General features: G+C 39.5%; 1 protein-coding gene and 1 long non-coding RNA gene across 2 annotated transcripts; both read right to left on the bottom strand.

Moving 5' to 3' along the window:
* Window positions 1-1,076: 1,076 nt before the first annotated feature.
* LOC149568789 (uncharacterized) lies at window positions 1,077-4,625 on the bottom strand. The gene has a single exon (XM_089821679.1). The coding sequence runs from the start codon at window positions 4,375-4,377 to the stop codon at window positions 1,582-1,584; it is 2,796 nt and encodes a 931-aa protein (XP_089677805.1). The 5' UTR covers window positions 4,378-4,625; the 3' UTR covers window positions 1,077-1,581.
* Window positions 4,626-22,147: 17,522 nt separating this feature from the next.
* On the bottom strand, window positions 22,148-22,668 carry LOC149568788 (uncharacterized). The gene is made up of 3 exons (XR_016361426.1): window positions 22,504-22,668; window positions 22,326-22,415; window positions 22,148-22,225 (listed from the first exon to the last, which is right to left on the bottom strand). It is a non-coding gene; the product is annotated as an uncharacterized LOC149568788 (long non-coding RNA).
* Window positions 22,669-24,513: the final 1,845 nt, after the last annotated feature.

The raw sequence follows: 24,513 nt of genomic DNA, 5'->3' as shown, positions 1-24,513 counted from the left end.
CCAATTGATGCAGGAGCATCTCGGGATAGTTGGCTATCCTGCATTATTAAGGGATTTTAGTGGAGTTGAATGGACCTATTTGGGTCTTGGTTAATTGTGTTTGATCTATTTAATAAGTATTGTAAGCCTTTAAAGACATTTGGTATTTAATTTCTAGTGGAGGTTGACTTGTGACTCTTCAAGTTTTTAATGTAAAGGATATTTAGTGTGTAGCCTACTGGACTGACTTGTAGCTTAGGTTGGTATAAGTACGGGTTGTGGTGAACCTTTTAGTCATTTTATTCATCCATCTTGGAGAAGAGAAGGTGGTAGAGGAGTGAATTTTGAGTAGGGCTAATAGCTGAGGCTCAAGAAACAAGGAGATTGCTTGGTGGACTTGCGAGTACCAGTTGAATCTTCTTTGGAGGTTTATACAAGAGTGTGGATTTGGACTAACTAAGCTTTGGATGGGATCTTGAGGGATCTTGCAGAATTATTACTTGCTTTGTATTTAGCCGTAAACAGGGAGACCTTACAGCCCGACACATTGCATGTAATCAGTTATGTCTATGAATAAATTATTGTGATTTACTTTCAAATTCTACATTGTTGCAGAATTTCCATTGTGTGATTATTTGCTAGAGACTAGGACATCTCCTTTAAGAATTCTCCTACCTTGTACTGCATCACCAATTTATACTCCTATACAATTTGGTTCTGCTGCATACACTCCCTTCTTTGTTTACAAAACTGAAACCTGCTGTTTGCTGCAATATTGTTTCTATTCTCATCAAAACTCTATGGTTGCAAAAACATTCTCCTCTTTTATCTCTTGCCGTCTTTTACCAAAAAATTCTCTCAATTTCATAATTGACCTACTGTCGACAACTATTCTGTCAAAAATATTAACAGTACCTGCAATGTCCGGAAAAGAGGGATAATGATCCCAAAACGATTTCCGACAAGTCCAACATGTAATAGAGGAAAAGGATTAACGTTCTCGATATTGTTTGTTGGAAGAATTTTAATTTAACGGAAAGTGGTGGAAAAGAAATCTATAGCGATGAGATACATTCGATATCAAAATGTGGCTAAAATTATGATTTCCAGTGCCTCTAATTTTTTATTATGTGCAATACAAACTTTGAGAAACAATTTATATCCCAAATCATTATGGGAGTAAATAACCACTGATGGAAAGACCATTCTCACCAATAATATCGATGTCAATTTCGTGACAGATAATTGTTCATATTCGCCAATGCTGCTCTATGCTATATATACCACTTTTTGGTTTGGTGTACTGCACTAAAGCAAATTAGGCAAACGCACATTCTCATCGGGGATTCTACTTGCCACTTTATTTTGTGTTATTTTATACAGTACTTTTTTTAAAAAGCCCTACATTTCTGGAGGCTAAACTCTCTGATGTAACAGAGTGCAAGCACGAAATTCTATCGGTCCTAAACCAGTCTAGAATTCTTATCCACAGTAAAATGAAGAGGGGTAAGTAAATCAAACTGATCTGTGTCAAGTTTACATGGTTGAAACTTGAGAGTCGAGACTGGTTTCAAAACTGACAATAACCCCTTTCTTAATTCCCTAAACGTATCCAAACAGGCCCTTCTGCTCGCGCTTGGAGGAGGAAGTATTCCTAATTGATTTCTGAATGCCATTATTGACCATTGTCCAGGCAACTCTCATCTCCGTCATACCAGTGTCTTGTTCTAGTTTGACCGAAGTTATGTAGAGTATTTGGCTAGGTGTGAGGTCGTTGAGGCTCCTGCTAGCTGGCAATTCAGAAAACTCCTTCAATCCTTTCATCACGAGAACTGCTTTGTTCATCGATGGTTTTTCGAAGGGAGACCTGGCAAAACAGCTTAAGGCAAGCTTCAACCATTTAATTCCCTCTTCTTCATCCACCCGCCCCTGCAATTCTTCCTCTAACCACCTTGAGATGCATTCCCATCCTTGTGTCTCCATCGAATTAATGATGGATTGCAAGGATTCTCTAATGCTTTCCCATTTGCGACCCAGTAACAGCTCTAGTAAGATAATTCCAAAATCCTGAATGTTCCTGAATTTTTCGTACTGTAATGCCAAATGTAAATTTTGTTGCTCTGAAGAAGACATCAATCTGGAATTCATATCTATTGGGTTTACAGAAAGAAAGCCACTAAACTTGGGGGTAAACCGTTCATCAAGGAGTATGTCACAGCATTTTAGATGGATATTCAAAAACCCTTTTCCATTGTTATCATGGAGATAAGAAAGGAAGCGTGCTATGGCGATGCCGATTTTTTTCCTTATGTTCCAGTCAAGAATACTCCTGGGACGAAAAAGTTGTCCTGCAAGCGAGCCCAATACCATATGATCATATACTAGAAAGGTTTCCATACCTGCTGAAACCCCCCGCAAGCGAACAGCGTTGGGATGATGCAGTTGCCACTGGATGCTTATCTCCTTCATTGAAATTTCCAATCGCTGTTTTTTCACAGTTACGTGAGTCCCATCAGACAGAACGCCCTTCCACATCAAACCTGATACTCCTGAAACATTCCTAGAAAAATCTTCTGTAGCACTTTGCATTTCTTTGTAGGAATATTGCTGAATGTAATCAGGAAGGCTCACAAAAATTTTGACTTGCAGACTTAAGGGTTGGATGCTCTGCTGAGAAACCGGGCAGGGCTGAAAAGAATCAGGAAAATTTCCGTCTAGAGCTCTGATTATCAGGGTCTCGTCTGATCCTTGTTCTTCTTCTTCATCAAACATGACAAATTTATCTACATTAAAGTTTTTGAAAATAGCAGTTAAGGAGTCCCAGTGACGAGAGTTGTTCGCTCCCATCAGCAAGAACTTCATGTATCTCAGAAAATATGAAACATGCCTAAACTTAGGACGGCAGTCCGGATCAGTATCCCAACATTTTTGGATATAATCAGCTAGGACCGATGGACACCAAGGCGGCAAACTGGGTCTTTTGCCTTTTACTATCAATCCGTAGACATTCTTCTCATCCACTCCCTCAAACGGCACCTTCCCTGTTAGTATCTCGTAACAAGTCATGGCGAAGCTATATACATCTGCTTTATAAGTATATTGCTTTAAAATCCCCAAATCTTCTTCAAAACCCTTTTGTGGGTACTGGAAGACTTCTGGCGCCCTCCAGTAACAAGTTCCCCTCGTGAATTCTGGATGTCGGAAACTAGAAAGCCTCAAACGAGATTCTCCAAAATCGCAAAGCTTAACTCTCCCATACCCATAGGCTCTTAATTCTGGTACTTCAGAAGGCTGTATGAGGACATTAGATGCTTTCAGATCCATATGCATAATTCGTTGGCTGTGAAGGTACTCCATTGCCCTTGAAATTTGAAGCATCGTGTCCACTGCAACAGGTAGAGGCAAAGGGGCTCTCTCTCCTTTCAGCCGATCTTTCAAGAATCTATGCAAGCTGAAGCTGACGAATTCCATGACAAGATAGCAACATCTTTCTTTCAAACACACACCTATCAGTGGAACAATGAAAGGGCTCTGCAACTTTGCATGAACGGTAATTTCCTCTAGCAGAGAGGAGTCGATAACCTCGCCATACCAGCAGATCTCCTTCACAGCAACCTTTACTCCAAGCCATGAGCCCTCGTATATTTTACAATTACCCTCCCCAATAACTCTGACTGTGGGATTTAAATCTTTGGGATCAATTTGCAACCACGGAGACACGTGATTGTCTTTAACAGCGGGTTCATTTCGAATGGTTGCTTGCAGCTTTCTCGACATAAATCTTGCAATCCCCAACTTGGATTTGTCTTCGGCACTCATACTCATTTCTTCACAACCCTTCAACATCTCTTGGAAAATAGTAATCAATCGGCTCTTATCTTCATACTCGTCGTGAATCCTCATCGTATTGCACATTTCTGCATGGAAATCCCCCATTATTGTGTAGGCTGCTGCTGTGCAGGTCTCATCAGTTTGACCCTGGCAACTTAGAAGATTGAGATGTAAACAGAGCACAGACCAAGCAAGGTCGTGAATGTGAATGGCGTAGGCCTCTCCAGTGGTGGACAAGGAAATGGATTTGATCCACCACTTTTCCCCTGAGCACCGTCTGAGATAGAATTCTGCTTCTTTTACTACACGATAAACTTCTTCCCAAGCCCTTTGCATAATTTTCTTTCCTTCGGGCCCTAATTTTGAGGTGCTGCAGAGCCTGCTTTTGGTGAAGCAAATCTCTTTTGTAGGGCTCAGAATAGACCAGTTATTTGCAGAGTATGGAGTGAGCTTAGCAACAACAGCATGAGATAAATTGTTACACTGGGATGAGTTGTACCTGAAATTTTGAGGTCGGTAAAAGAAGACCTTGGACAGACAGTCGAGTACCAAACCCTCCCACGCCATTTCGCCAATGTTTTGATATCCAAAGCACCCAGAACACAGTTGAAATGAAGAACGCAGAATGATTAAGTCGCTTTGCAAAAGCAAGACAACAATTAAGTAGATCAATTGTACGCCATTTCGCCAATGTTTTGATATCCAAAGCACCCAGAACACAGTTGAAATGAAGAACGCAGAATGATTAAGTCGCTTTGCAAAAGCAAGACAACAATTAAGTAGATCAATTGTACTGAATAGCGCGGAATTTCGTGGAAAAGGGAACAAAAATATGAACCTTCGCGGAAAACAGAACTTAAACCGCGTTTCTAAATGCATTTTGCGGGGATGTAGTAACAGGAAGCGGGGCGCTTATGCAAGATACTCTTAGGCTAGGGTCCCATGGGCACCCGCATTCTTAACAGCAGAGTGGGTGCTGTTGAGATTTTTTAGGCATATGGATTTATATGTGAATCTGCTTTAAAAATTAGCCCCTAAATTCAAGGAAGATGATTGTCTCCTGAGATTTGAAAATAAAAAAAATATATTTCTTCATAAATTTGTTTAGTGAGATTATTTCATTTTTGGTGGGAAAATGAAGAGTACGATTGACAAATAGTGGAAATCTTCCCTAAGGTGGTGGGGCTAAATCTAGCCCCACCCCATTTTCACCCGCTCAACTTGAAAAGGCTAAAAATTCGGAGCTCCTATTTTGTAGGAAATATTCCAATTAAAGCTTTAGCCCCCTCTAAAATATTATCATGGAACCACCCGCTCCGCAAAAATAGATCTCAAGCCCCTCCCATCGGACCCTGCCTTACCATGATTATTAAGTTTCAATAATGAAATAAGTTGTGTTCTAATGTTGTATTATTATTAATTAAAAATAAGATCTCATTCTTTAAAATAGATAGAAATAGTTGTTGTTTCTAGTCCGTGTGAACTTTTGCGGGATGATCTTGTATCCTTGGCCTCTTTTTTGTGAATATGTAACAAATATATTACTTTATTCATAGAAAGGGACTTCTCATAAATAAATAAAAGGATAGAAATATTTGTATCTAATTATTGACTTTTTCATTTAAAAATAGTATACAAGTATGAAATACATTAGAAGAAGAATATAAGAAGAATTCATTGTAAATTTCTAATAGTTTATTCTACTTTGCTAATAGTTGGTGTTAATAATTTTTTAGGAAATAAATAATGTATATTAATGTGCTTTCTTGTGTTTTTGAAGGGAAAAATTATTGTGCTTTGAATTAGAATATTTTTATGTCTAAATTTTGTATTAACTAAGACTACCTTAATTTTATTGTCATTTTATTTGTCAATGTGAAATCATTATCATTTGTGTAAGCATGCTTTCGAAACCCAAGGTTCAAAACTCTGTAACAGAGAAATTATTTTTGTTTCTTGTGGGTTTTGTTACTAACAACTCCTTAGTAAAGTTTGATTTGTGAAGAAGCAGTGTTCTATGCCTATGTTGAACTTGAACTTGAACCTCAAGGTTCGAAGTTCAAAGTTCAAAATGCAGATTTGACCGGTTCGAGAATTCAAGTTTGAGTTCAAATTTTAAATTTATCAAGGGCCCACCTTTAAAAGTTCAAGGATTGAAGTGTAGAAGTAATGGTCCAAAATATTAGAAATCAAAGCATTAGTTCAACTTCATTAGCTCAAGAGTGTAGATCAAAGTCTAACTCCAAGGCTCAAGTCTAAAACTTCAGGTTAATAAGTCTAAGAGTACACGTGCAAAATTTAGTTCAACATCAAAATCCAAAGGTCCAAGATACATTTTTGGTGTTTCAATTCGATACAAATGGTCTTAAACAGTGCAAGTTTTCAAGTTTGTGATTCCTAGTTTAGATTCAAGGTACTAAATCCGGCTAGAAACCTTCAATTGCAAATCTCAATTAGAATCAAAGATCTGAGTTCAAAACTTTATCAGATAATTATTAATGATCCTTGTATAAGAGGTGCAAATGATCAATGTAGTGAATTGAGGTTCAGATGTTGGTATGCACAACTAGAACTAACTTGCGGGTTCTATTAGTTTTACACAGTTCATTATGGCCTGAGACATGCCCATTGACACAGGGCACTAAACACATGAGAAATCAGCCACATGTGTAGATGATAGATGTGCATATGTACACCATGTAATGAATAATAAGAGGTAATCTTTAGATGCAAGAATATTCAAAATTGGATGACCAACATGGGTAAGTGCACCAAGTTGTGGTGCCAAAAGGGGGGTATAAGTGGACACCTTTTTCCTGAAATCAGAAAATTCTGGACTTCAACAAGAATTTGAAGATAGTTATGCTCAAAATTTTAAGATATGACAAAAACAAAAGTCGTAGTCCTTTGAATCTAGTTTCTAAACTACTAATTTTTTTTCAAAATGGTTTAGTTTTAGGTCCTCAAAAAAGGGGGCCACAGAAAGTGGTACTGTTTATTCCAAAAAAACATAACATAGTACAAAGTGTGGCCCCCCTAAAATTTTAACTTTTTTTTTTGAAATTCTTTAATCACTCCAGTCAAAAGTTACCTAACACTATGTAGTTTATCCCAGATTTTTCGGGTAATTTTATAATGTGTATTTTTTTTTTAATGAATTTTTAAATTAGACCCATCCCAAAAACGTGAAATATCTGTGTGCTCCCCCTAGAAATGATTGAAAACTAATCTAAAATCAAAACTTCTTTTTTTCAAAGTGTGTAGAATGGAGTCTAGTTTCTAAAAAACTAAGTTGTTACAAAATTTGATGAATGAGCTAAAATCTACAACCCAATTAGTACATGGTGGTTTTTGACAAAAAATGAACATACATTCAAAATAAATTATAGATGAAAGACTTAAAATAGTTCAAATTAAAAATAAATTATATGGTTAGATAGCTAACACAGAGACCTATAATGTTATGTAACCTGATCTTATCGATACCCAACCACGAGGAATCTTGAAGGGGAGCACACAAGAAAAATCAATCATTTTTTGTATGTTTGCTGGAAAACATGTCTCAGACCTGTTTATAAACTCCAAACCTTTGGGTTGGATCTCCAAGGCAAAACCAAGCCTTAGGCTTAGTTTTAATGCAAAGCTTTGAATAGCGCGCGCGCCCTATTAAAACGCTACTGAATTCAAGATAGTGCGCACGCACTATTGAGACCTAAATTGCAAACCAAAACCAAGAGAGAGCTGGGGGGTGGGGTGAGGGAATGGCTATTTGTGTGTGTGAGAGAGATAGAGAGAAAGTAGGGGATGGGAGAGGGGAGAGAGGAAGTGAGAAAGAGTAGGGGTGGTAGAGAGAGTATAGGATAGGAGATAGAGGAAATGTGAGAGAGTAGGGGTGGCAAAGAGAGTACAAGATGCAAGAGAGAGGAAGTGTGAGAGAGAGAGTAGAGGTGGCAAAGAGAGAGTATGGGATGGGGGAGAGAGATTGAAAGTAGGGGATGGGAGAGAGAGGAAGTGTGAGAGAGCGTACAAGTTGGGAGAGAGAGATTGAGAGTAGGGGATGGGGGAGAGAGAGAGTAGGTGGTGGGAGACGGAGTGGGAGAGGAAGAGCGAGAGAGAGGAGGATGGGAGTGCATGTGTGTGAAAGAGAGAGAGTAGGGAATGGGAGAGGGGGAAGATAGAGTAGCTTGAGAGAGAGTAGGGGATGGAAGAGAGAGTAGGGGATGGAAGAGAGAGTAGGCGATGGGAGAGGGAGTGGGAGAGGGAGAGAGAGAGGGGGGATGGAAATGTGTGTAAGAGAGAAAGAGAGAGAGTGTGAAAATGTGAGAGAGGGTAGGGGGTAGCAGAGAGAGAGTAGAGAGAGAGAGAGAGAGAGTGAGAGTAGGCAGTGGGAGAGGGAGAGCGAGTGAGAGAAAAAGTAGAGGATGGGAGAGGAGAGAGGGAGGATGGGTGTGTGTGAAAGAGAGAGAGTAGGGAATGAGAGAGGGGAGAGAGAGATAGAGAGAGTAGGGGATGGGATAGAAAGAGAGTAGGCAATGGCAGAGGGAGTGGGAGAGGGAGAGAGAGGGTGGATGGAAGAGAAAGAGATTAGGCAATGGTAGAGGGAGTGGGAGAGGGAGAGAGAGGGGGGATGGAAGTGTGTGTAAGAGAGAAAGTAGGGGATGGGAGAGAGTGTGAGAGAGAGTAGGGGTGGCAAAGAGAGAGAGTGAGAGTAGGGGATGAGAGAGAGAGAGAGAGAGAGAGAGAGAGAGAGAGAGAGAGAGAGAGAGAGAGAGATAGTAGGCGATGGGAGAGGGAGTGGGAGGGAGAGAGAGAGGGGGAATGGAAGTGTGTAAGAGAGATAGAGTTGGGGATGGGAGAGAGTAGGCAATGTGAGAGGGAGTGAGAGAGAGAGGGGGGGGGGGGGGAATGGGAATGCGTATAAGAGAGATAGAGTAGGGGATGGGAGAGAGTGAGAGTTTGAGAGAGAGTAGGGGGTGGTAGAGAGAGCTTGTACAGGATGGGGGTGAGAGAGAGAGAGAGAGAGAGAGAGAGAGAGAGAGAGAGAGTATGAGAGAGAGTAGGGGATGGGAGAGAGAAAGTAAAGAGGGAAAGAGAGTACTTGAGAGAGAGAGAGATAGTAGGTGGTGCAAGAGGGATTGGGAGAGGGAGAGAGAGGGGGGATGGGAGTGTGTGTGACAAATCTAGAGAGTAGGGGATGGGAGAGGAGAGAGAGAGGGGGGGATGGGAGTGTGTGTCTATGAAAGAGAGAGTAGGGGATGGGAGAGAGGAGAGAGAGAGTAGGGGATGGGGGAGAGAAAGTAGGCAGTGGGAGAGGGAGTGGGAGAGGGAGAGAGAGAGAGAGGGGGAATGGGAATGTGTGTAAGAGAGACAGAGTAGCGGATGGGAGAGAGTGTGAGAGTGTGAGAGAGAGTAGGTGGTGGCGGAGAGAGCTCATATAGGATGGGAGAGAGAGAGTGATATTAGGGGATGGGAGTGTGAGAGAGAGTAGGGGATGGGAGAGAGAGAGAGAGTGAGAGTAAGGGATGGGATGGGAGAGAGAGAGAGAGAGTAGAGAGGGAGAGATCTAGTAGGCGGTAGGAGAGGGAGAGGGAGAGAGATAGGGGGGATGGGAGTGTGCGTGACAGATGTAGAGAGTAGGGGATGGGAGAGAAGAGAGTGGGGGGATAAGAGTGTGTGTGTCTGTGAAAGAGAGAGAGAGAGTAGGGGATGGGAGAGAGTGAGAGAGAGAGTAGGGGTGGCAGAGAGAGAGTACGAGATGGGAGAGACAGAGTGAAAGGATGGGAGAGATAGAGTGAAAGGATGGGAGAGAGTGAGAGAGAGAGTAGGGGGCGGCAGAGAGAGAGAGAGTAGGGGGCGGCAGAGAGAGAGAGTACGGGATGGGAGAGACAAAGTGAAAGGATGGGAGAGAGTGTGAGAGAGAGTAGGGTATGGGAGAGAGTGTGAGAGAGAGTTGGGAATGGGCGAGAGAGAGAGTAAGGGTAGGGGATGGGAGAGAGAGAGTAGAGAGGGAGAGAGAGAACTTGAGAGAGAGAAATAGTAGGTGACCTGGGAGAGGGAGTGGGAGAGGAGGAGAGAGAGGGATGGGAGTGCGTGTGACAAATCTAGAGAGTAGGGGATGGGAGAGAAGATAGAGGGGGGATGGGAGTGTGAGTGTGTGTGTGTATGTGTGTCTGTGAAAGAGAGAGAGTAGGGGATAGGAGAGAGTGCGAGAGTGTGAGAGAGAGTAGGGGGTGGAAAAGAGAGAGTACGAGATGGGAGAGACAAAGTGAAAGGATGGGAAAGAGTGAGAGAGAGAGTAGGAGGTGACAGAGGGAGAGAGAGTACGAGATGAGAGAGACAGAGTGAAAGGATGAGAGAGAGTGTCAGAGAGAGTAGGGGATGGGAGAGAGTGTGAGAGAGAGTTGGGGATTGGAGAGAGAGAGAGAGAGTAAGAGTAGGGGATGGGAGAGAGAGAGAGAGTAGAGAAGGAGAGAGAGAACTTGAGAGAGAGAGAGATAGTAGGTGGTGGGAGAGGGAGTGGGAGAGGGAGTGGGAGAGGAGGAGAGAGAGGGATGGGAGTGCGTGTGAGCGATCTAGAGAGTAAGGTATGGGAGAGGGGAGAGAGAGAGGGGGATGGGAGTGTGTATCTGCAAAAGAGAGAGTTTAGGGGATGGGAGAGGGGAGGGAGAGAGTACCCCAAGAGAGAGAGAGAGAGAGAGTAGCGGATGGGAGTGTGTGAGAGAGAGAGAGTAGGGGATGGGAGAGAGTGTGAGAGAGAGTAGGAGGTGGCAGAGAGAGAGAGAGTAAGAAGTGGGAGAGGGAGGATGGGAGTGTGTGTGAGAGATCTAAAGAGTAGGGGATGGGAGAGGAGAGAGGGTGAGAGAGATAGAGAGAGTAGGCGGTGGGAGAGGGAGAGCAAGAGAGAGTAAAGGATGGGAGAGGGGAGAGAGAGAGTGTGTAGGGGATGGGAGAGGGGAGAGAGAGTAGGAAGAGAGAGAGAATAGGGAGAGAGAGAGAGTAGGGAGGGTGGAGAGTGATGTGTTCTCATATAGTGCGTACACACTATAACGTGTACGCACTATGTGAAATCACCTAAAAATGGTCAAAAAGCAACTTTGGGGCCCGTTTCATTCATTCTCTGCTTTTGTTCTATTCTGTACTCTGTTATCCTGACAAAAATCGCAGGTTTCAACACAGCAAACACTCTTTCAAGGTGGCAAACACTATTTCAAGCTAACAAACACTATTTCAAGGTGGCAAACACTTTTGGAAGCTAACAAACACCAAATTCAATCATTGGATACACGATTTGAAGACTTTTTGAATATTCCTTGTATAGAAAAGGTTAGTGCAATCTATTTTAAATATTGTTTGTTGATATATAGATACAAATTTGATTATAATTTGACATGTTGTTTAATATATAGTGAATTCATTGAAATTTGTATGTTTCAATGAAATGTTATTTCGAAATGGTTAGAAATTTGACAAGTCGTTATATATATATATTGTGTATTCATTCAAATAATTATAATTTTTATATGTATTTGAATAATTTGTAATTTACACATTTTAAGTAATTCAAATGTTTGAATAATTTGACATGTAGAAATCATCATCATGCCAAGGAAGAAACCAAAAAATCAAACAAATGAAGATAGGGAGAGAGATTTGGCAATTAAAAGAGATAAAATGAAATTACTACGTGAGCAAAGAAAATTGCAAAGCAATAATGAAGAATTGACTTTCGAAGAGGATCAAGAACCACCGGTACCAAGAAACAAAGAGGAAGAATTGAAAAGACAAAGAGAACGAATGAGACTGTTACGCTCAAGAAGACAATTGAATTGTGAAGCTACACCATCTTCTAATGTTGGAGCCATATCGTCTACTACACCATCTTCCAATGTTGAAGTCATATCGTCCTCTCATGTTGAAGAGACACCGATTTGTAGATCCGACGATATACTCACTCCATCATGTCATGTTGAAGGCACAACATCAACACATCAAGTAGGTGATATTCCATCTTTTGCATCTTATTGCCAAGGCACATCATCTTCGGTTCAAGGTATGCAATACACTCAACCTTATGTTGATGTTCAAAATGTTGAGAGAATTGAAGAGATTATAACACCTTCTAGAATTCATTTTAGAAGACCAAAATATTTGATTGATATTGATAGTAACATTTTGAAATCAATGCCTGACAAGATTAGCAAGCGTACTTGTCAAAGAAAAGTTAATCGTATGTGGAGATTATTTTTTGATGAATTAAATATTATAGGCCTATCATGAAGATTCTTGGGCTAAGAACGATGGATGATTCAAATAAAAAAATATTGTAAAGAATCTAATGAATGCTTATGACAAAGTGGGTTCTAAATCACGCACCAAAGATAGTAATATCGCAAGATGAGTACTTACATCAACAATAGTAAGTAGCCAAATGAAGAAAGCTCGACTCATGAGAAAGACAAGCAAAACATTAAAAATTGGTAGAGGTACTCTAAGGAGAGCCATGCTAAGGCGTGGGAGATTGGAAGATCCAACAAAAAATGAGTTATGGACATTTAGCGGTAGACTACCGCGAAAGGATAAAGAAATTAGTGAAGCCTTGAAATCATTGATCGAAGATTTTTGGAAAAATAACACACGTGTTTCTCCTAATCAAAGAGATGTTGTAAGAATGAGGATTGGTAGCCAAAATCACGAGCCACATGCAAAACATTTTTTGGACACAACTCAGACACAATTTTTTGCAAAATTTATTGGTATGTATCCTCAAATTCGAATAAGTCAAAGATTTTTTGAGATGGGTAAACCTTTTTATGTGAAGATTAATCACACACGCACAACTTGTTGTTGTAGGATACATATTGAATTTTCTAACCATTTTGAGTTATTAGGCATATATGCATAATTTTTCATACTCAGTTTGTTTTGCAGGATTGTGACATAAATGAGCCACCAAGATCTTCAAGGGAATTCATATCCAACATTTTATGTGAAATAAGGGACGGCCAACAATTTTACAAGACATCATGCTTGGATGGTACGTGCTTATTTTGTGGTTCTTTGCAACTTTTATCAACTTGTCAACATATGGATAGTACACATGCAATTGGAAATGAAATAGTAGATTATGAAAAATTTAAGATAGTGACATATGTTCTAAAAGATGGGAAACATGGTAAAAGATGTGATTTAGTCATTGAAAAGATTTCAGTGTATGAGTTCATGAAGATTTTTCGTGAAAATATTATTTACGAGTATGCAAGGCATACCCATAGAGCTCGATGGCTAGATTTGCAATTCAAGTTGTGCAAGGATACGTTTCCACTGGATACCATTGTTTCGGTTGTAGATTTCGCAGAGGACTACACACTACAACCACAAAATGAGGTGCAAGCAAAGTATTATACTTCTCAACAGGTTTCCATATTTGTTCACATAACATTCATGCATTCACCTACAAGTACAGAGGATGATAGGAAGATTTTGAGGGAGTACCATTTTTACATCAGTGATGATCGATCACATTCTACGGAGTTCGTACATGGTTGTTTTCAACTATTTTATGGAGATTTAGCTAACAGGGGCATCACATATCGTTAGCACATTATTTGGTCAGACAATTGTGCATCTCAATTCAAGAATGCACGGATGTTCTATTGGTTGAGCAGGATGCACAAGTTGTGTAGAATTCAATACATGTGAAATTTCACAGAGGCTGGTCATGGAAAGGGAGAGCACGATCTAAATGGTACAGATGGAATTGTCTATTGACTTTGACCTATCGTCCCCCACAAGCACTGGAAATGGTACAGATGGAATTGTCTATTGACTTTGACCACTTGTCTGATCTAGTGCAACCTGGTAATATATATATTTATATATCTTTGTAATTTCAATATGTAACTTTATAACTTTTACGCAAGTATTTTCTGAATTAATGACCGCATTTTGTACATTTGTCACTGCAGGCCATGTTTTTGCTGTTATTGCACCTGAAGACAATGAAAAAGGGACAGATTATTATTTGTGTCGTTGTGTTCAAGCCAAACAAAAATTGGATCACTCGGTTATAGATGGTGAAGGTTTAGAGTACCATGTCGGTGTGGTGGTTGTAACCAGCACATGGCTTAGATGATATTCTATGAAGAACCCTAACTTGTGGTTATTCAAGGATTGGAAAATAGAGAGGAAGATTCTTCATTATTCAAATCTTGTTGTCGCATCAAATGTCCACTTGATAAAATATGGTGGAAAACCACATAATAAGAATCTTTGGAGAGTTCGCGAGTCAGACCACGAGGCAATACTTGAGACATTAAAATGTCGAGCAGATTCAGTTGGCTCATTAGATTGAATACAGAGAGAGGGAGAGAGAGAAAGAGTGATCAACTGGATCCAAATACATTGTTGCAACCTCTTCCCCAAGACTGTCCACATGACTAAGGTGGACCGTATTGTTATGATGCGTAAGTGATGAGATTTAGTTTAAATCATAGATTTTATGTTTTGATTTGTTTAGAATCTAGATTTTATGTTTTGATGTCTCCAATCTTTTTAAAGCTAGAACAATATTTTTCATATTTTCTTATTGTGACGATATTTTTCTTTCATTGCATGTTCTCTTGGATGATAGGAGGGAGAGAAGAAAAATAAGTAGATTTCCAAACAGCCAGCCACCCTTCTTCATGTAATTTATTCATTTAAGGTAAAAGTCCCATTTCCTTTGTTTGGCTTTGGTATTTGGTTATTTAAAGTCATTATTCTAGTTGGACCTTCATATGTTTGAATTTGGGATTGTTTAGTGTCTATTTGTTATGATTATACTGAATTATTAATTCTACGATGTTTCTATTATTTAATTATTTAAAATAAATTAAAACTTTTTGTATAAAATTATTATTTTTTATTTCTATCTATTTGTTATGATTATTTCTATTATTTAAAATAAATTAATTCTATAATATCTCTATGATGAACTATTTATATTTCTAAACTTTACATATTTTACACCATGACCAACAATCAAACTATTATAACAATACAAATACATTTAAATAGTAATGTAAGAATGGTTTAGTTCACATAAAAAATAAGTCTATCTTAGATATTCTAAATACATCACAAAACTTTATCGCTTCAAAAAAATTGGAATTTCTCCCATCTACTTGAGTTCCCATCAATTGTCCATAAAACTGGGAAAGGGAATAGGTGCTATGCTCCCAATCCCAACATCCTCCTGTCCACTACTAAGAGATGTGTGTAATGTAGGATTCAGCTCCATCAACTTAGTCATTTTTTTCACTAGTTGATTGGGACTCTCACCATTTGTTGCCAACTATGGTGACAATGCTTGGGGTTACACTTATTAAGTAAGAATATTTCCTAATCTAGGGATTAGAGCATTGAACATATCAGAATTTGATTTATGCTATGGGAGAAGAGGTATGTTGGGCATACTAATTGATTCTAGGGCTAGTGCAATTACATCTCCTTCCACTAGTGTTGTAAATATAATTTCTATAGTTGTTGAAGGTGCACCTCCAATATTTGGTCTATATCTCTTTCAAACATTTAGATTATCCTCTCTTTCTTTCCTCTTCTATTCCTTTAGTGCAACCTTCTCCGCAACTCATTTTCCCCTCTCTACAGCATCTAAGATCTCATTTCTTGCAATCTTTTCCTCTCTCCCATCTTTCCTATTCCTGATCTTCTCCTTCATGTAAAGTGCATTAGCCTCAAATAACTTCTTAGTCTCTCTTGTTCCTTAGAATTTTGTATCCTTTTCTTTGGTAGCTATAGGAATCTACTGGGTAAACCACTATGTTGTTTTCTGTCTAGTGGCATGTAACGTATAAAATCAACATCTCCATCATAGTCATTTTGGGCCTGGGTATCAAAAAATTGTTAACTATTTATTTCATTATGGTTGCCACCATTTGCAAAGCATTAGATGACGTCCTTGGGGTCAACATGTGGTGGGGATGGAATTAAAAGGGAAACATTTTCATCCCCACAAGTATTTGGTTACCCAAGGTTTGTGACAACCTCCTACAACCAATCTGGTTGTGAATCTTGCATTATCAAGCTTAATCTAATATCAATGTTTGTTGTATGCTCAAGGTTTTATCTCCTATAATAGTCCACTGGCTGGTTCAAGTTTTCTGGTTGGGTATTTTTAGGTGCAATTGTACCTAGTCCCTTCATATTTTGTCCATAACTCCTCAACAAAGTGTTAATTGGTTCATCTAATAAGCCATTGATTTTTAGGAAGGATTCAATAGTGATTTCCTCCCCCTCGCTTTACAACTCATCAATATTTGTATCATCTACAGTAGTTGTTTCTTCTGATCCACTACTTGTGGGTTGTGGTTTAGATCCCTATTTTCCATCCTCATCAACAATGAAGCACTTTCTTGGGCCTATATCATTCACTAAAACCTCCCTATTCAAAGACCATATCCCTATCCTATCCCTATCATTATGGAAACCTTGAATCATCTCAAAACATCTCATCTAACATGTTCCAACTCCTTGCACACTGTTAGCAACTCATCTCTTACACTTTCTCAATTTTGCCTCTTCTAGGCTTGTTCCAACTAGCCCTTGCCAGTCACTAATTTGTTTTTTTCTCCAAAATTTTCCACAGAACTTCCTAAACTATTAGGTGATTATAATACCCTTTTCCTCACTCTAAAATATACTCCAAAACCAACTACACTTGTTTTGTAAAATATCACTCAAAACTGGCTATTTCAGTCTGCCAACTAGGTCTAGTTTGAGGCCATTTACAAAGCAACTCACAATCCCTTAACTTTTGGAACTCCCATGACCCAAAAAAGTCTTAAGAAACGACTCAAATGCAAGGATTCTTTTATTTTTTTGGTCTCATGATCAACTTTACAATGGTTTTTACAAAACCCTCCTTTCTAGCCCCTTTACCCTAGGGCTTTCTAGAACTCTTACTTTGCAACGTCTCTAGAACCCCAAAATGGTTCAAACACCTTCACTTTGGTTATATTAGATGACTTCAAACATAAAATGCAACTCTTGTTTGGAGAAAACACTAAATCCACCTTGGGAGCAATCACATACCCCTTTTTATGCACTCAAATTTTAGGGAAAACTATGCAAATACTTCTTAAATGGTTTCAACACTCAACTTTTCAGATGGAAATGGTTATTATAGACTCAAACCAACAAGAAAAATCCCAAACTTGAGGTTTCTCAACACTCAACAATCAAATTTCAAAACTATTACCAACACTTACTACTAGGACAATTTCTAGTTTTAATGGTCAAACTCCCAAACCATACAAAGGACCCCCCGCTGTTTTTGCATTTTTAAACACTCTTTTTGGAGACCTACAATAAACTCTCTCACTTTTTGGAGATCACACTCCGTTTTCATTTTACAATGCCATCTCGGGTGATGCTGAAACTTGCAATGTCGGCTAGTACAAAGTTGCCAACTGCCAAATCTCTCTCACCTTTCCTCGTGGGATCGAACTGTCTGCTCTGTTAGCTTCGCATGGTTGGGTAAACCCTATCGCCAACCTCATCCTATCCCCTTTAGTGCTCGAATGTTCTCAAGCACGCCAATCCAGAATGTCCCCAAGGGTCACTAAATGCCATAGGGCTGCGATCTTTGACGGGGCATATCTTGGAGCTCGTGCGAGGTATGGATGCGATTCTAGTTCCTACAAGACCGTGTTGTGGAGACCTACAATAACCTCTCTCACTTTTTGGAGATCACACTCCATTTTTGTTTTACAACACCATCTCGGGTGATGTTGAAACTTGCAGTGTGGGCTAGTACAAAGTTGCCAACTACCAAATCTCTCTCACCTTTCGTCGTGGGATCAATCTGTCTGCTCTGTTAGCTCTGGGTGGCTAGGTAAACCCTATCCCCAACCTCGTCCTATCCCCTTTAGTGCTCGAACGTTCTCAGGCACGCCAATCTGGAATGTCCCCAAGGGTCACTAAATGCCATAGGGCTGCGATCTTTGATTGGGATATCTTGGAGCTCGTGCGAGGTATGGATGTGATTCTAGTTCCTACAGGACTATGTTGCGGAGACCTACAATAAGCTCTCTTGTTTTTTGGAGATCACATTCTGTTTTTATTTTACAACACCATCTCGGGTGATGTTGAAACTTGTAGTGTTGGCCAGTACAAAGTTGCCAACTGCCAAATCTCTCTCATCTTTTGTCATGGGATCAAACTGTCTGCTCCATTAGCTCCGGGTGGCTGGGTAAACCCTATCCCCAACCTCTTCCTATCCCCTTCAGTGCTCGATCGTTCTCAGGCATGCTGAACTAGAATGTCCCTAAGGGTCACTAAATGCCACAGGGTTGCGATCTTTTATGGGGCATATCTCGGAGCTCGTGCAAGGTATGGATGCGATTCTAGTTCCTACAAAATCGTGTTGAAGAGACCTACAATAACCTCTCTCACTTTTTGGAGATCACACTACATTTTTGTTTTACAATGCCATCTCGGGTGATGTTGAAACTTGCAGTGTGGGCCAGTACAAAGTTGCCAACTGCCACATCTCTCTCACCTTTCATCGTGGGATCAAACTGTCTGCTCCGTTAGTTCCAAGTGGTCGGGTAAACCCTATCCCCAACCTCATCCTATCCCCTTTAGTGCTCGAACGTTCTCAGGCATGCCAATCCGAAATGTCCCCAAGGGTCACTAAATGCCATAAGGTTGTGATCTTTGACGGGGCATATCTTGAAGCTCGTGTGAGGTATGGATGCGATTCTAGTTCCTACAAGACCGTGTTGTGGAGACCTACAATAACCTCTCTCCCTTTTTGGAGATCACATTCTATTTTCATTTTATAACACCATCTCGAGTGATGCTGAAACTTATAGTGTTGGCCAGTACAAAGTTGCCAACTGCCAAATCTCTCTCATCTTTCGTCGTGGGATCAAACTGTCTACTCCATTAGCTTCGGATGGCCGAGTAAACCCTATCTCCAACCTTGTCTTGTCCCCTTCACTGCTTGAACATTCTCAGGCACACCGAACCAGAATGTCCCTAAGGATCACTAAATGCCACAGGGCTGCGATCTTTGACGGGGCATATCTTGGAGCTCGTGCGAGATATGGATGAGATTCCAATTCCTACAGGACTGTGTTGCAGAGACCTACAATAATATCTCTCACTTTTTGGAGATCACATTTCGTTTTCATTCTACAATGCCATCTCGGGTGATGCTGAAACTTGTAGTGTTGGCCAGTACAAAGTTGCCAACTGCTAAATCTCTCTCATCTTTCGTCATGGGATCAAACTGTTTGCTCCATTAGCTCCGGGTGGCTGGGTAAACCCTATCCCAACCTCTTCTTGTCCCCTTCAGTGCTCGAACATTCTCAGGCACGCTGAACCAGAATGTCCCTAAGGGTCACTAAATGCCATAGGGCTGCGATCTTTGAAGGGGCATATCTCGGAGCTCGTGCGAGGTATGGATGCGATTCTAGTTCCTACAGGACCATGTTGCAGAGACCTACAATAACCTCTCTCACTTTTTGGAGATCACACTTCATTTTTGTTTTACAATGCCATCTCGGGTGATGCTGAAACTTGCAGTGTGGGCCAGTACAAAGTTGCCAACTGCCAAATCTCTCTCACCTTTCGTCGTGGGATTGAATTGTCTGCTCTGTTAGCTCCGAGTGGCCAGGTAAACCCTATCCCCAACCTTGTCCTATCCCCTTTAGTGCTCGAACGTTCTCAGGCACGCCAATCCGAAATGTCCCCAAGGGCCACTAAATGCCATAGGGCTGCGATCTTTGATGGGGCATATCTCAGAGCTCGTGTGAGGTATGGATGCAATTCTAGTTCCTAAAAGACCATGTTGTGGAGACCTACAATAACCTCTCTCGCTTTTTGGAGATCACATTTTGTTTTCATTTTACAACACCATCTCGGGTGATGCTAAAACTTGTAGTGTTGGCCAGTACAAAGTTGCCAACTGCCAAATCTCTCTCATCTTTCATCGTGGGATCAAACTGCCTACTCCATTAGCTTCGAGTGGCTTGGTAAACCCTATCCCCAACCTCTTCTTGTCCCCTTCAGTGCTCGAACGTTCTCAGGCACGTAGAACCAGAATGTCCCTAAGGGTCACTAAATGCCATAGGGCTACGATCTTTGACGAGGCATATCTATGGGCTGTCAATACTTTGACTATACTCTAAGTCAATGATTATCAATATGTGAAAAAATGGAACTCGTTGTATTTTGAAGTACTGAGAAGATGGCCTTACCCTTCCCCAGGAGTTTCAAAAATGGGAGACATTAGGTAAGAGAGTGAAAATGTTACTATCATTTCAACGCACATGATGCAATTGGAAATGCAAATTTTGATGGTAATCATTTTTTGATAAGGGAGAGACTAGGGATGATCATTGTTACTATCTCTTTAGTAGTGGAATTTTGTTTTCTCTTGAATTTGGTGGTGGGGGATCAGTGGTAAGACTCCTTGGATATTCCTTCTTATGATGTTAGTGACAAGTGTTGCTCTTTGAAAACACTTGTACAATCTTTTTTAAATTATTAGATAAAAATAGAGAATTGTAAGTATTAAACATGATTAGCCTTTAGTTCCTAGAAGATCTTTATTTCCCCATCAATGCATTTAGAAAGTTAAGTTTTAAGAAGATCATAAATAGAAAAAATTAGAGAAGTGATTTAAACATTTATATTGATTGGAAACATGTGAGTCTTGAGTTTCCTCTACCTTTTAAAGAACGTTCCTTAGCTAGTAGACCTAATTCCACATTCCATAAGACTGTAATTGTGCTAAAGATATAGGAAACCAACAACTCTAAGATAAAGCTTCCCGATCAATAATAATCTAGCCTATTGAGGTACATAATACTTCTCAATTAAACTTGTGTTAATTCAGTATTAATTTTGTAATTAACTACAATTTCAGTATCTGTGTATAGGGGGTGACTGAGAAAACTATTTGAGGTCCAATTTGAAAATATATTTGTAAGGATCTCGACCAAGGTTCACAACTTCGATGATTAATACATTCATTTAGGCCAGAACCTCACTACAAAAAAACAATATATAAAAAAGGTAGTGAATAACGTCATGTCTAGACCCAAATCAACCAATGAAAGTCAAATTAGCATAATGTGGAACAACAATATATGCATTGAGTGGGTTGTCATAAAAAAGCTTCATAATAAAATTCATGTCTAGAATTAAAAGACCTTAAAGAACATTTATGCTTGTAACACAAATGGCCATTCAAAACTGAATATGACTACAATATGTGAAATAGCATTACAAGAACTTGTAATGCTCTTGTAAACATCATGTTAATTCTTGTAAGAATCCCTAAGATGCTTGTTATACTCAAAATTTTGTTGAAATTGAATTAATTTTTATCCTATCGGTTAATTGGCTTAGGGTGATATATGCTTCTTGGATGGAATAATGAGTTCGTGATTAACTCTGTATTAAGATTCATAGCATCTTCTAGTTATTTGCAAAGGAAATTTATAAATTACTTGCTAATGTCATATGGCTTGCTTGAGAAAGATGTCTGTGTTCTTATTGATGGGTACTAATGACTATCCACATTTAGTTCTTCAATATCCTATTTGACAAGCTTTCCATAGACATTTCTTTGCCATACTAAGTATTTTTGAAAACATATTTGAGTAGAAGGACTATAGTAGATACTACCAGAAACAACTTCTTTGCAGTTTTTGAGAAATACTAATAAAGCAAAAAAGAACATCTACTAGTTGGTAGACATAATGGCAACTCTCTAGCAATTGAATTTGATTTCATACATGCACATATCTAATTTAATGTCATACACGAACATATCTAATTTAACGTCATACATGAACAAACATATAATATAAAATGATAACCAATAATGTCATATACATTAACAAACACATAATATATTATGATAACCAATAATGTCGTATATGAACAAACATATCATATATTAACCAATAATGTCATACATCAAATGTGTCATACATCAAATATAGAATGTCATATGTACATCAAATGTGTATCGAATATGTCTCTCAGATGCCTATATATATACATGGGGAAGGAAACAAGTCTCTATATAAATGTATCAAATATCTCAACTACATCTTTTCCTTCCCACGAGGGGAAGGAAACAAGTCTCTTGATGTCCTCTGCCATCATGTGGAGGGAGACAGTGGAGATGACGGGGCCCTCCTGACACGCTCACTTGACCTCTTGTTGAGGCTCTTCTCCAGGTCGAACTAATACAAAGAAAGTAGATATGAATCAATATTTATTATACGTTGAAATCAAATATATGTACTCACAAAATCAATTATTTTCTTACCACCAACAAATAGTCACTCTGTAAGTCCACCTCAAATGCTCGTGGACGATCAGGCGTGACAAGACCCTACAACAATTCAATAAATATAATCACTTATAAATAACATTAGAAATTTTAAGATTAACTATTATAAACAACAACTAAAATGAAGAAAATTCTTTCATACCTCCGTCAGTGGCTGTGAGCTAGCCACAGCTGCGGCCACTCCACTATCAACAGACTGTCGCAGATGAGGAGGTGTGTCCGACATCATGAGCTGCACGTCATACAATACACGTTATATCTAACATGAAACATGGAATAAATATAATCAAATGAATTAAATTAACATGAAACAACTGTACCTGTGTGAAGCTCGTATGATGTCTCTGCTCTGCGTCTGTGGTAAAGGTTGAGGGTCCTGTGGAGAACTGATGCACATGCATATTTTTTTTGGTCAATCCTTAATATGATTATGTAATAAATATATGTATTAATTAAAATGATTAAATTGATACATACCTCAGGACTCGTCGAAGGGACAAAAAATGGGCCTGGAGGATCACTGCTAGGCCCAGGAACACTTTGACCCTAAATTTTGAACAATGTCAATAAATCCCAATTAATTAATCATTCACTATAGGTATGAAATGTGATCAAATTAGTAATTTACCTATGTGTCAATGCCAAATGTCTCATTCAAGAACTGATCGGTGACAAGCCCATCATCTGCACCATCTCCGACATGAGTGCCAAATGTGCATAGGGATTCACATGAAGTGCACATGTGACCATGACATATAGGAGGCTCCCCCTCAACTAATGGGCTCATGGAATGGATGAGGGTCTGCGTCAAAGCATTAATGGTCCCTAGAGTGCTGGCCTCTACATGTTCCTTCACAACTGAAGGAATAATCACATGCTCACGCTGTGGATGGACCATGGGTGCCCTAACTACATTAGGGTCATGACGTGCTCTGAGCCTCTCAAATGATGACCCCCCACCTCTACCCTGGGAGTCTAACATATCAAAATAATTGGGGATCTCCCCAAGGACAAACTCACAATATAATTTCTTCAAAAAATACATGGGGACTTCGTGATTGTTGCAAGGAGGGGCATCAAAAACCATCCACCATCTATCCCAAAAATTATTTCTAATAGCATCATGTATGCATCAATGGATGGGGAATCGTTTAGTACCCTCTCTAATAGTATTTTTCTCACCGGGTTTTCTAAATAATGCACATATACTACCTTTTGGTATTTGCTTTTTTTTTAACATCTTCATATGACAATTTATTTGCATAAAATCTTTTTTGTTCATCCCTCTTAGCCTGACAAATATCTAACTGACCACTAACTGAGGCTATTTGAGTGTTAATGGATTCGAGGGATGATGCCAATTGAGCCCTCATTGGATTGGTTTGTTCGGATTCTTTTAACCGAGCAATGATTCCTTCTAATTCAATTTTGCCTCTCTCTATTTCATTTCTTAGATTTTCTTGTGTGCCTGGTGGAGGTCTTGCAATTGGTTTGAGTTGTGGAATTTGTTCTTCTTCTTGAGGAGGGTTTTGGTTTTGGGGTTCTTGAGGGTTTTGATGTTCATGTGGATTTTCTATTTGATTATGAACATTTCCTGATAAAAAATCAATTGAAATTCAAATAAATAAACAAATCTAAATGAAATTTGTAAAAACCCTACAAAAGAATATTAAAAACTTACAAAACAATATGAAAAATATATCAAACAATGCAAAGTTAGGTTTATATCACTTACGACATCATCGTGGGTGCGCTTGTGGTCTTGGATTTCGTCGACGAGGAGGCATTTTGGCAAATGGTGGTGCAAATGTTGAGTCTTCAACTCGCGTACGCGCTGCTCGCTGTAGAAGTAGAAGAAAATGGTAATGAAAATGATGGGCTGTGGGTTTGCAGCCCATCATATATACTTTTTATTTTTTTTAAAGCGCGTACACGCTATAGCACGTACGCACTATAGTGCACACGTGCTATAGCGTGTACGCGCTGTTTAAAATAGGAAAAAAAATTTTCCTTGTCACCTTTTTGGCACCACAACTTGGTGCATATGCCCACATGCGCAATTGGAGTGTTCAAGAGCTAAACTTAGAAAACCCCAATGAATGAAGAGAATGGGTACACATTGTGTCGAGTTCATGGGATGTTGAGAACATAGAGTAAATGATAGCAACTAGATGGCTTGTGACACTCTGAAGGAATTGGAAAGCTCGAGATCCTCTATCAAATACAACAAAAGGAGCAGATATTGGGTTATACAAATATAGAGGATGGGATAGCTTTACCATGAGAGTGTATGGTGTTGACCACGATGAGATTTAACAAGATTCGTAATT

The sequence above is a fragment of the Cupressus sempervirens genome, chromosome 3, assembly GCF_028749045.1.
Source record: "Cupressus sempervirens isolate cs-2001-9-10 chromosome 3, ASM2874904v1, whole genome shotgun sequence".
Classification (NCBI taxonomy): domain Eukaryota; kingdom Viridiplantae; phylum Streptophyta; class Pinopsida; order Cupressales; family Cupressaceae; genus Cupressus; species Cupressus sempervirens.
The sequence above is the reverse complement of the archived record's forward strand: the minus strand, read 5'-3'. Positions and strand labels throughout refer to the sequence as shown.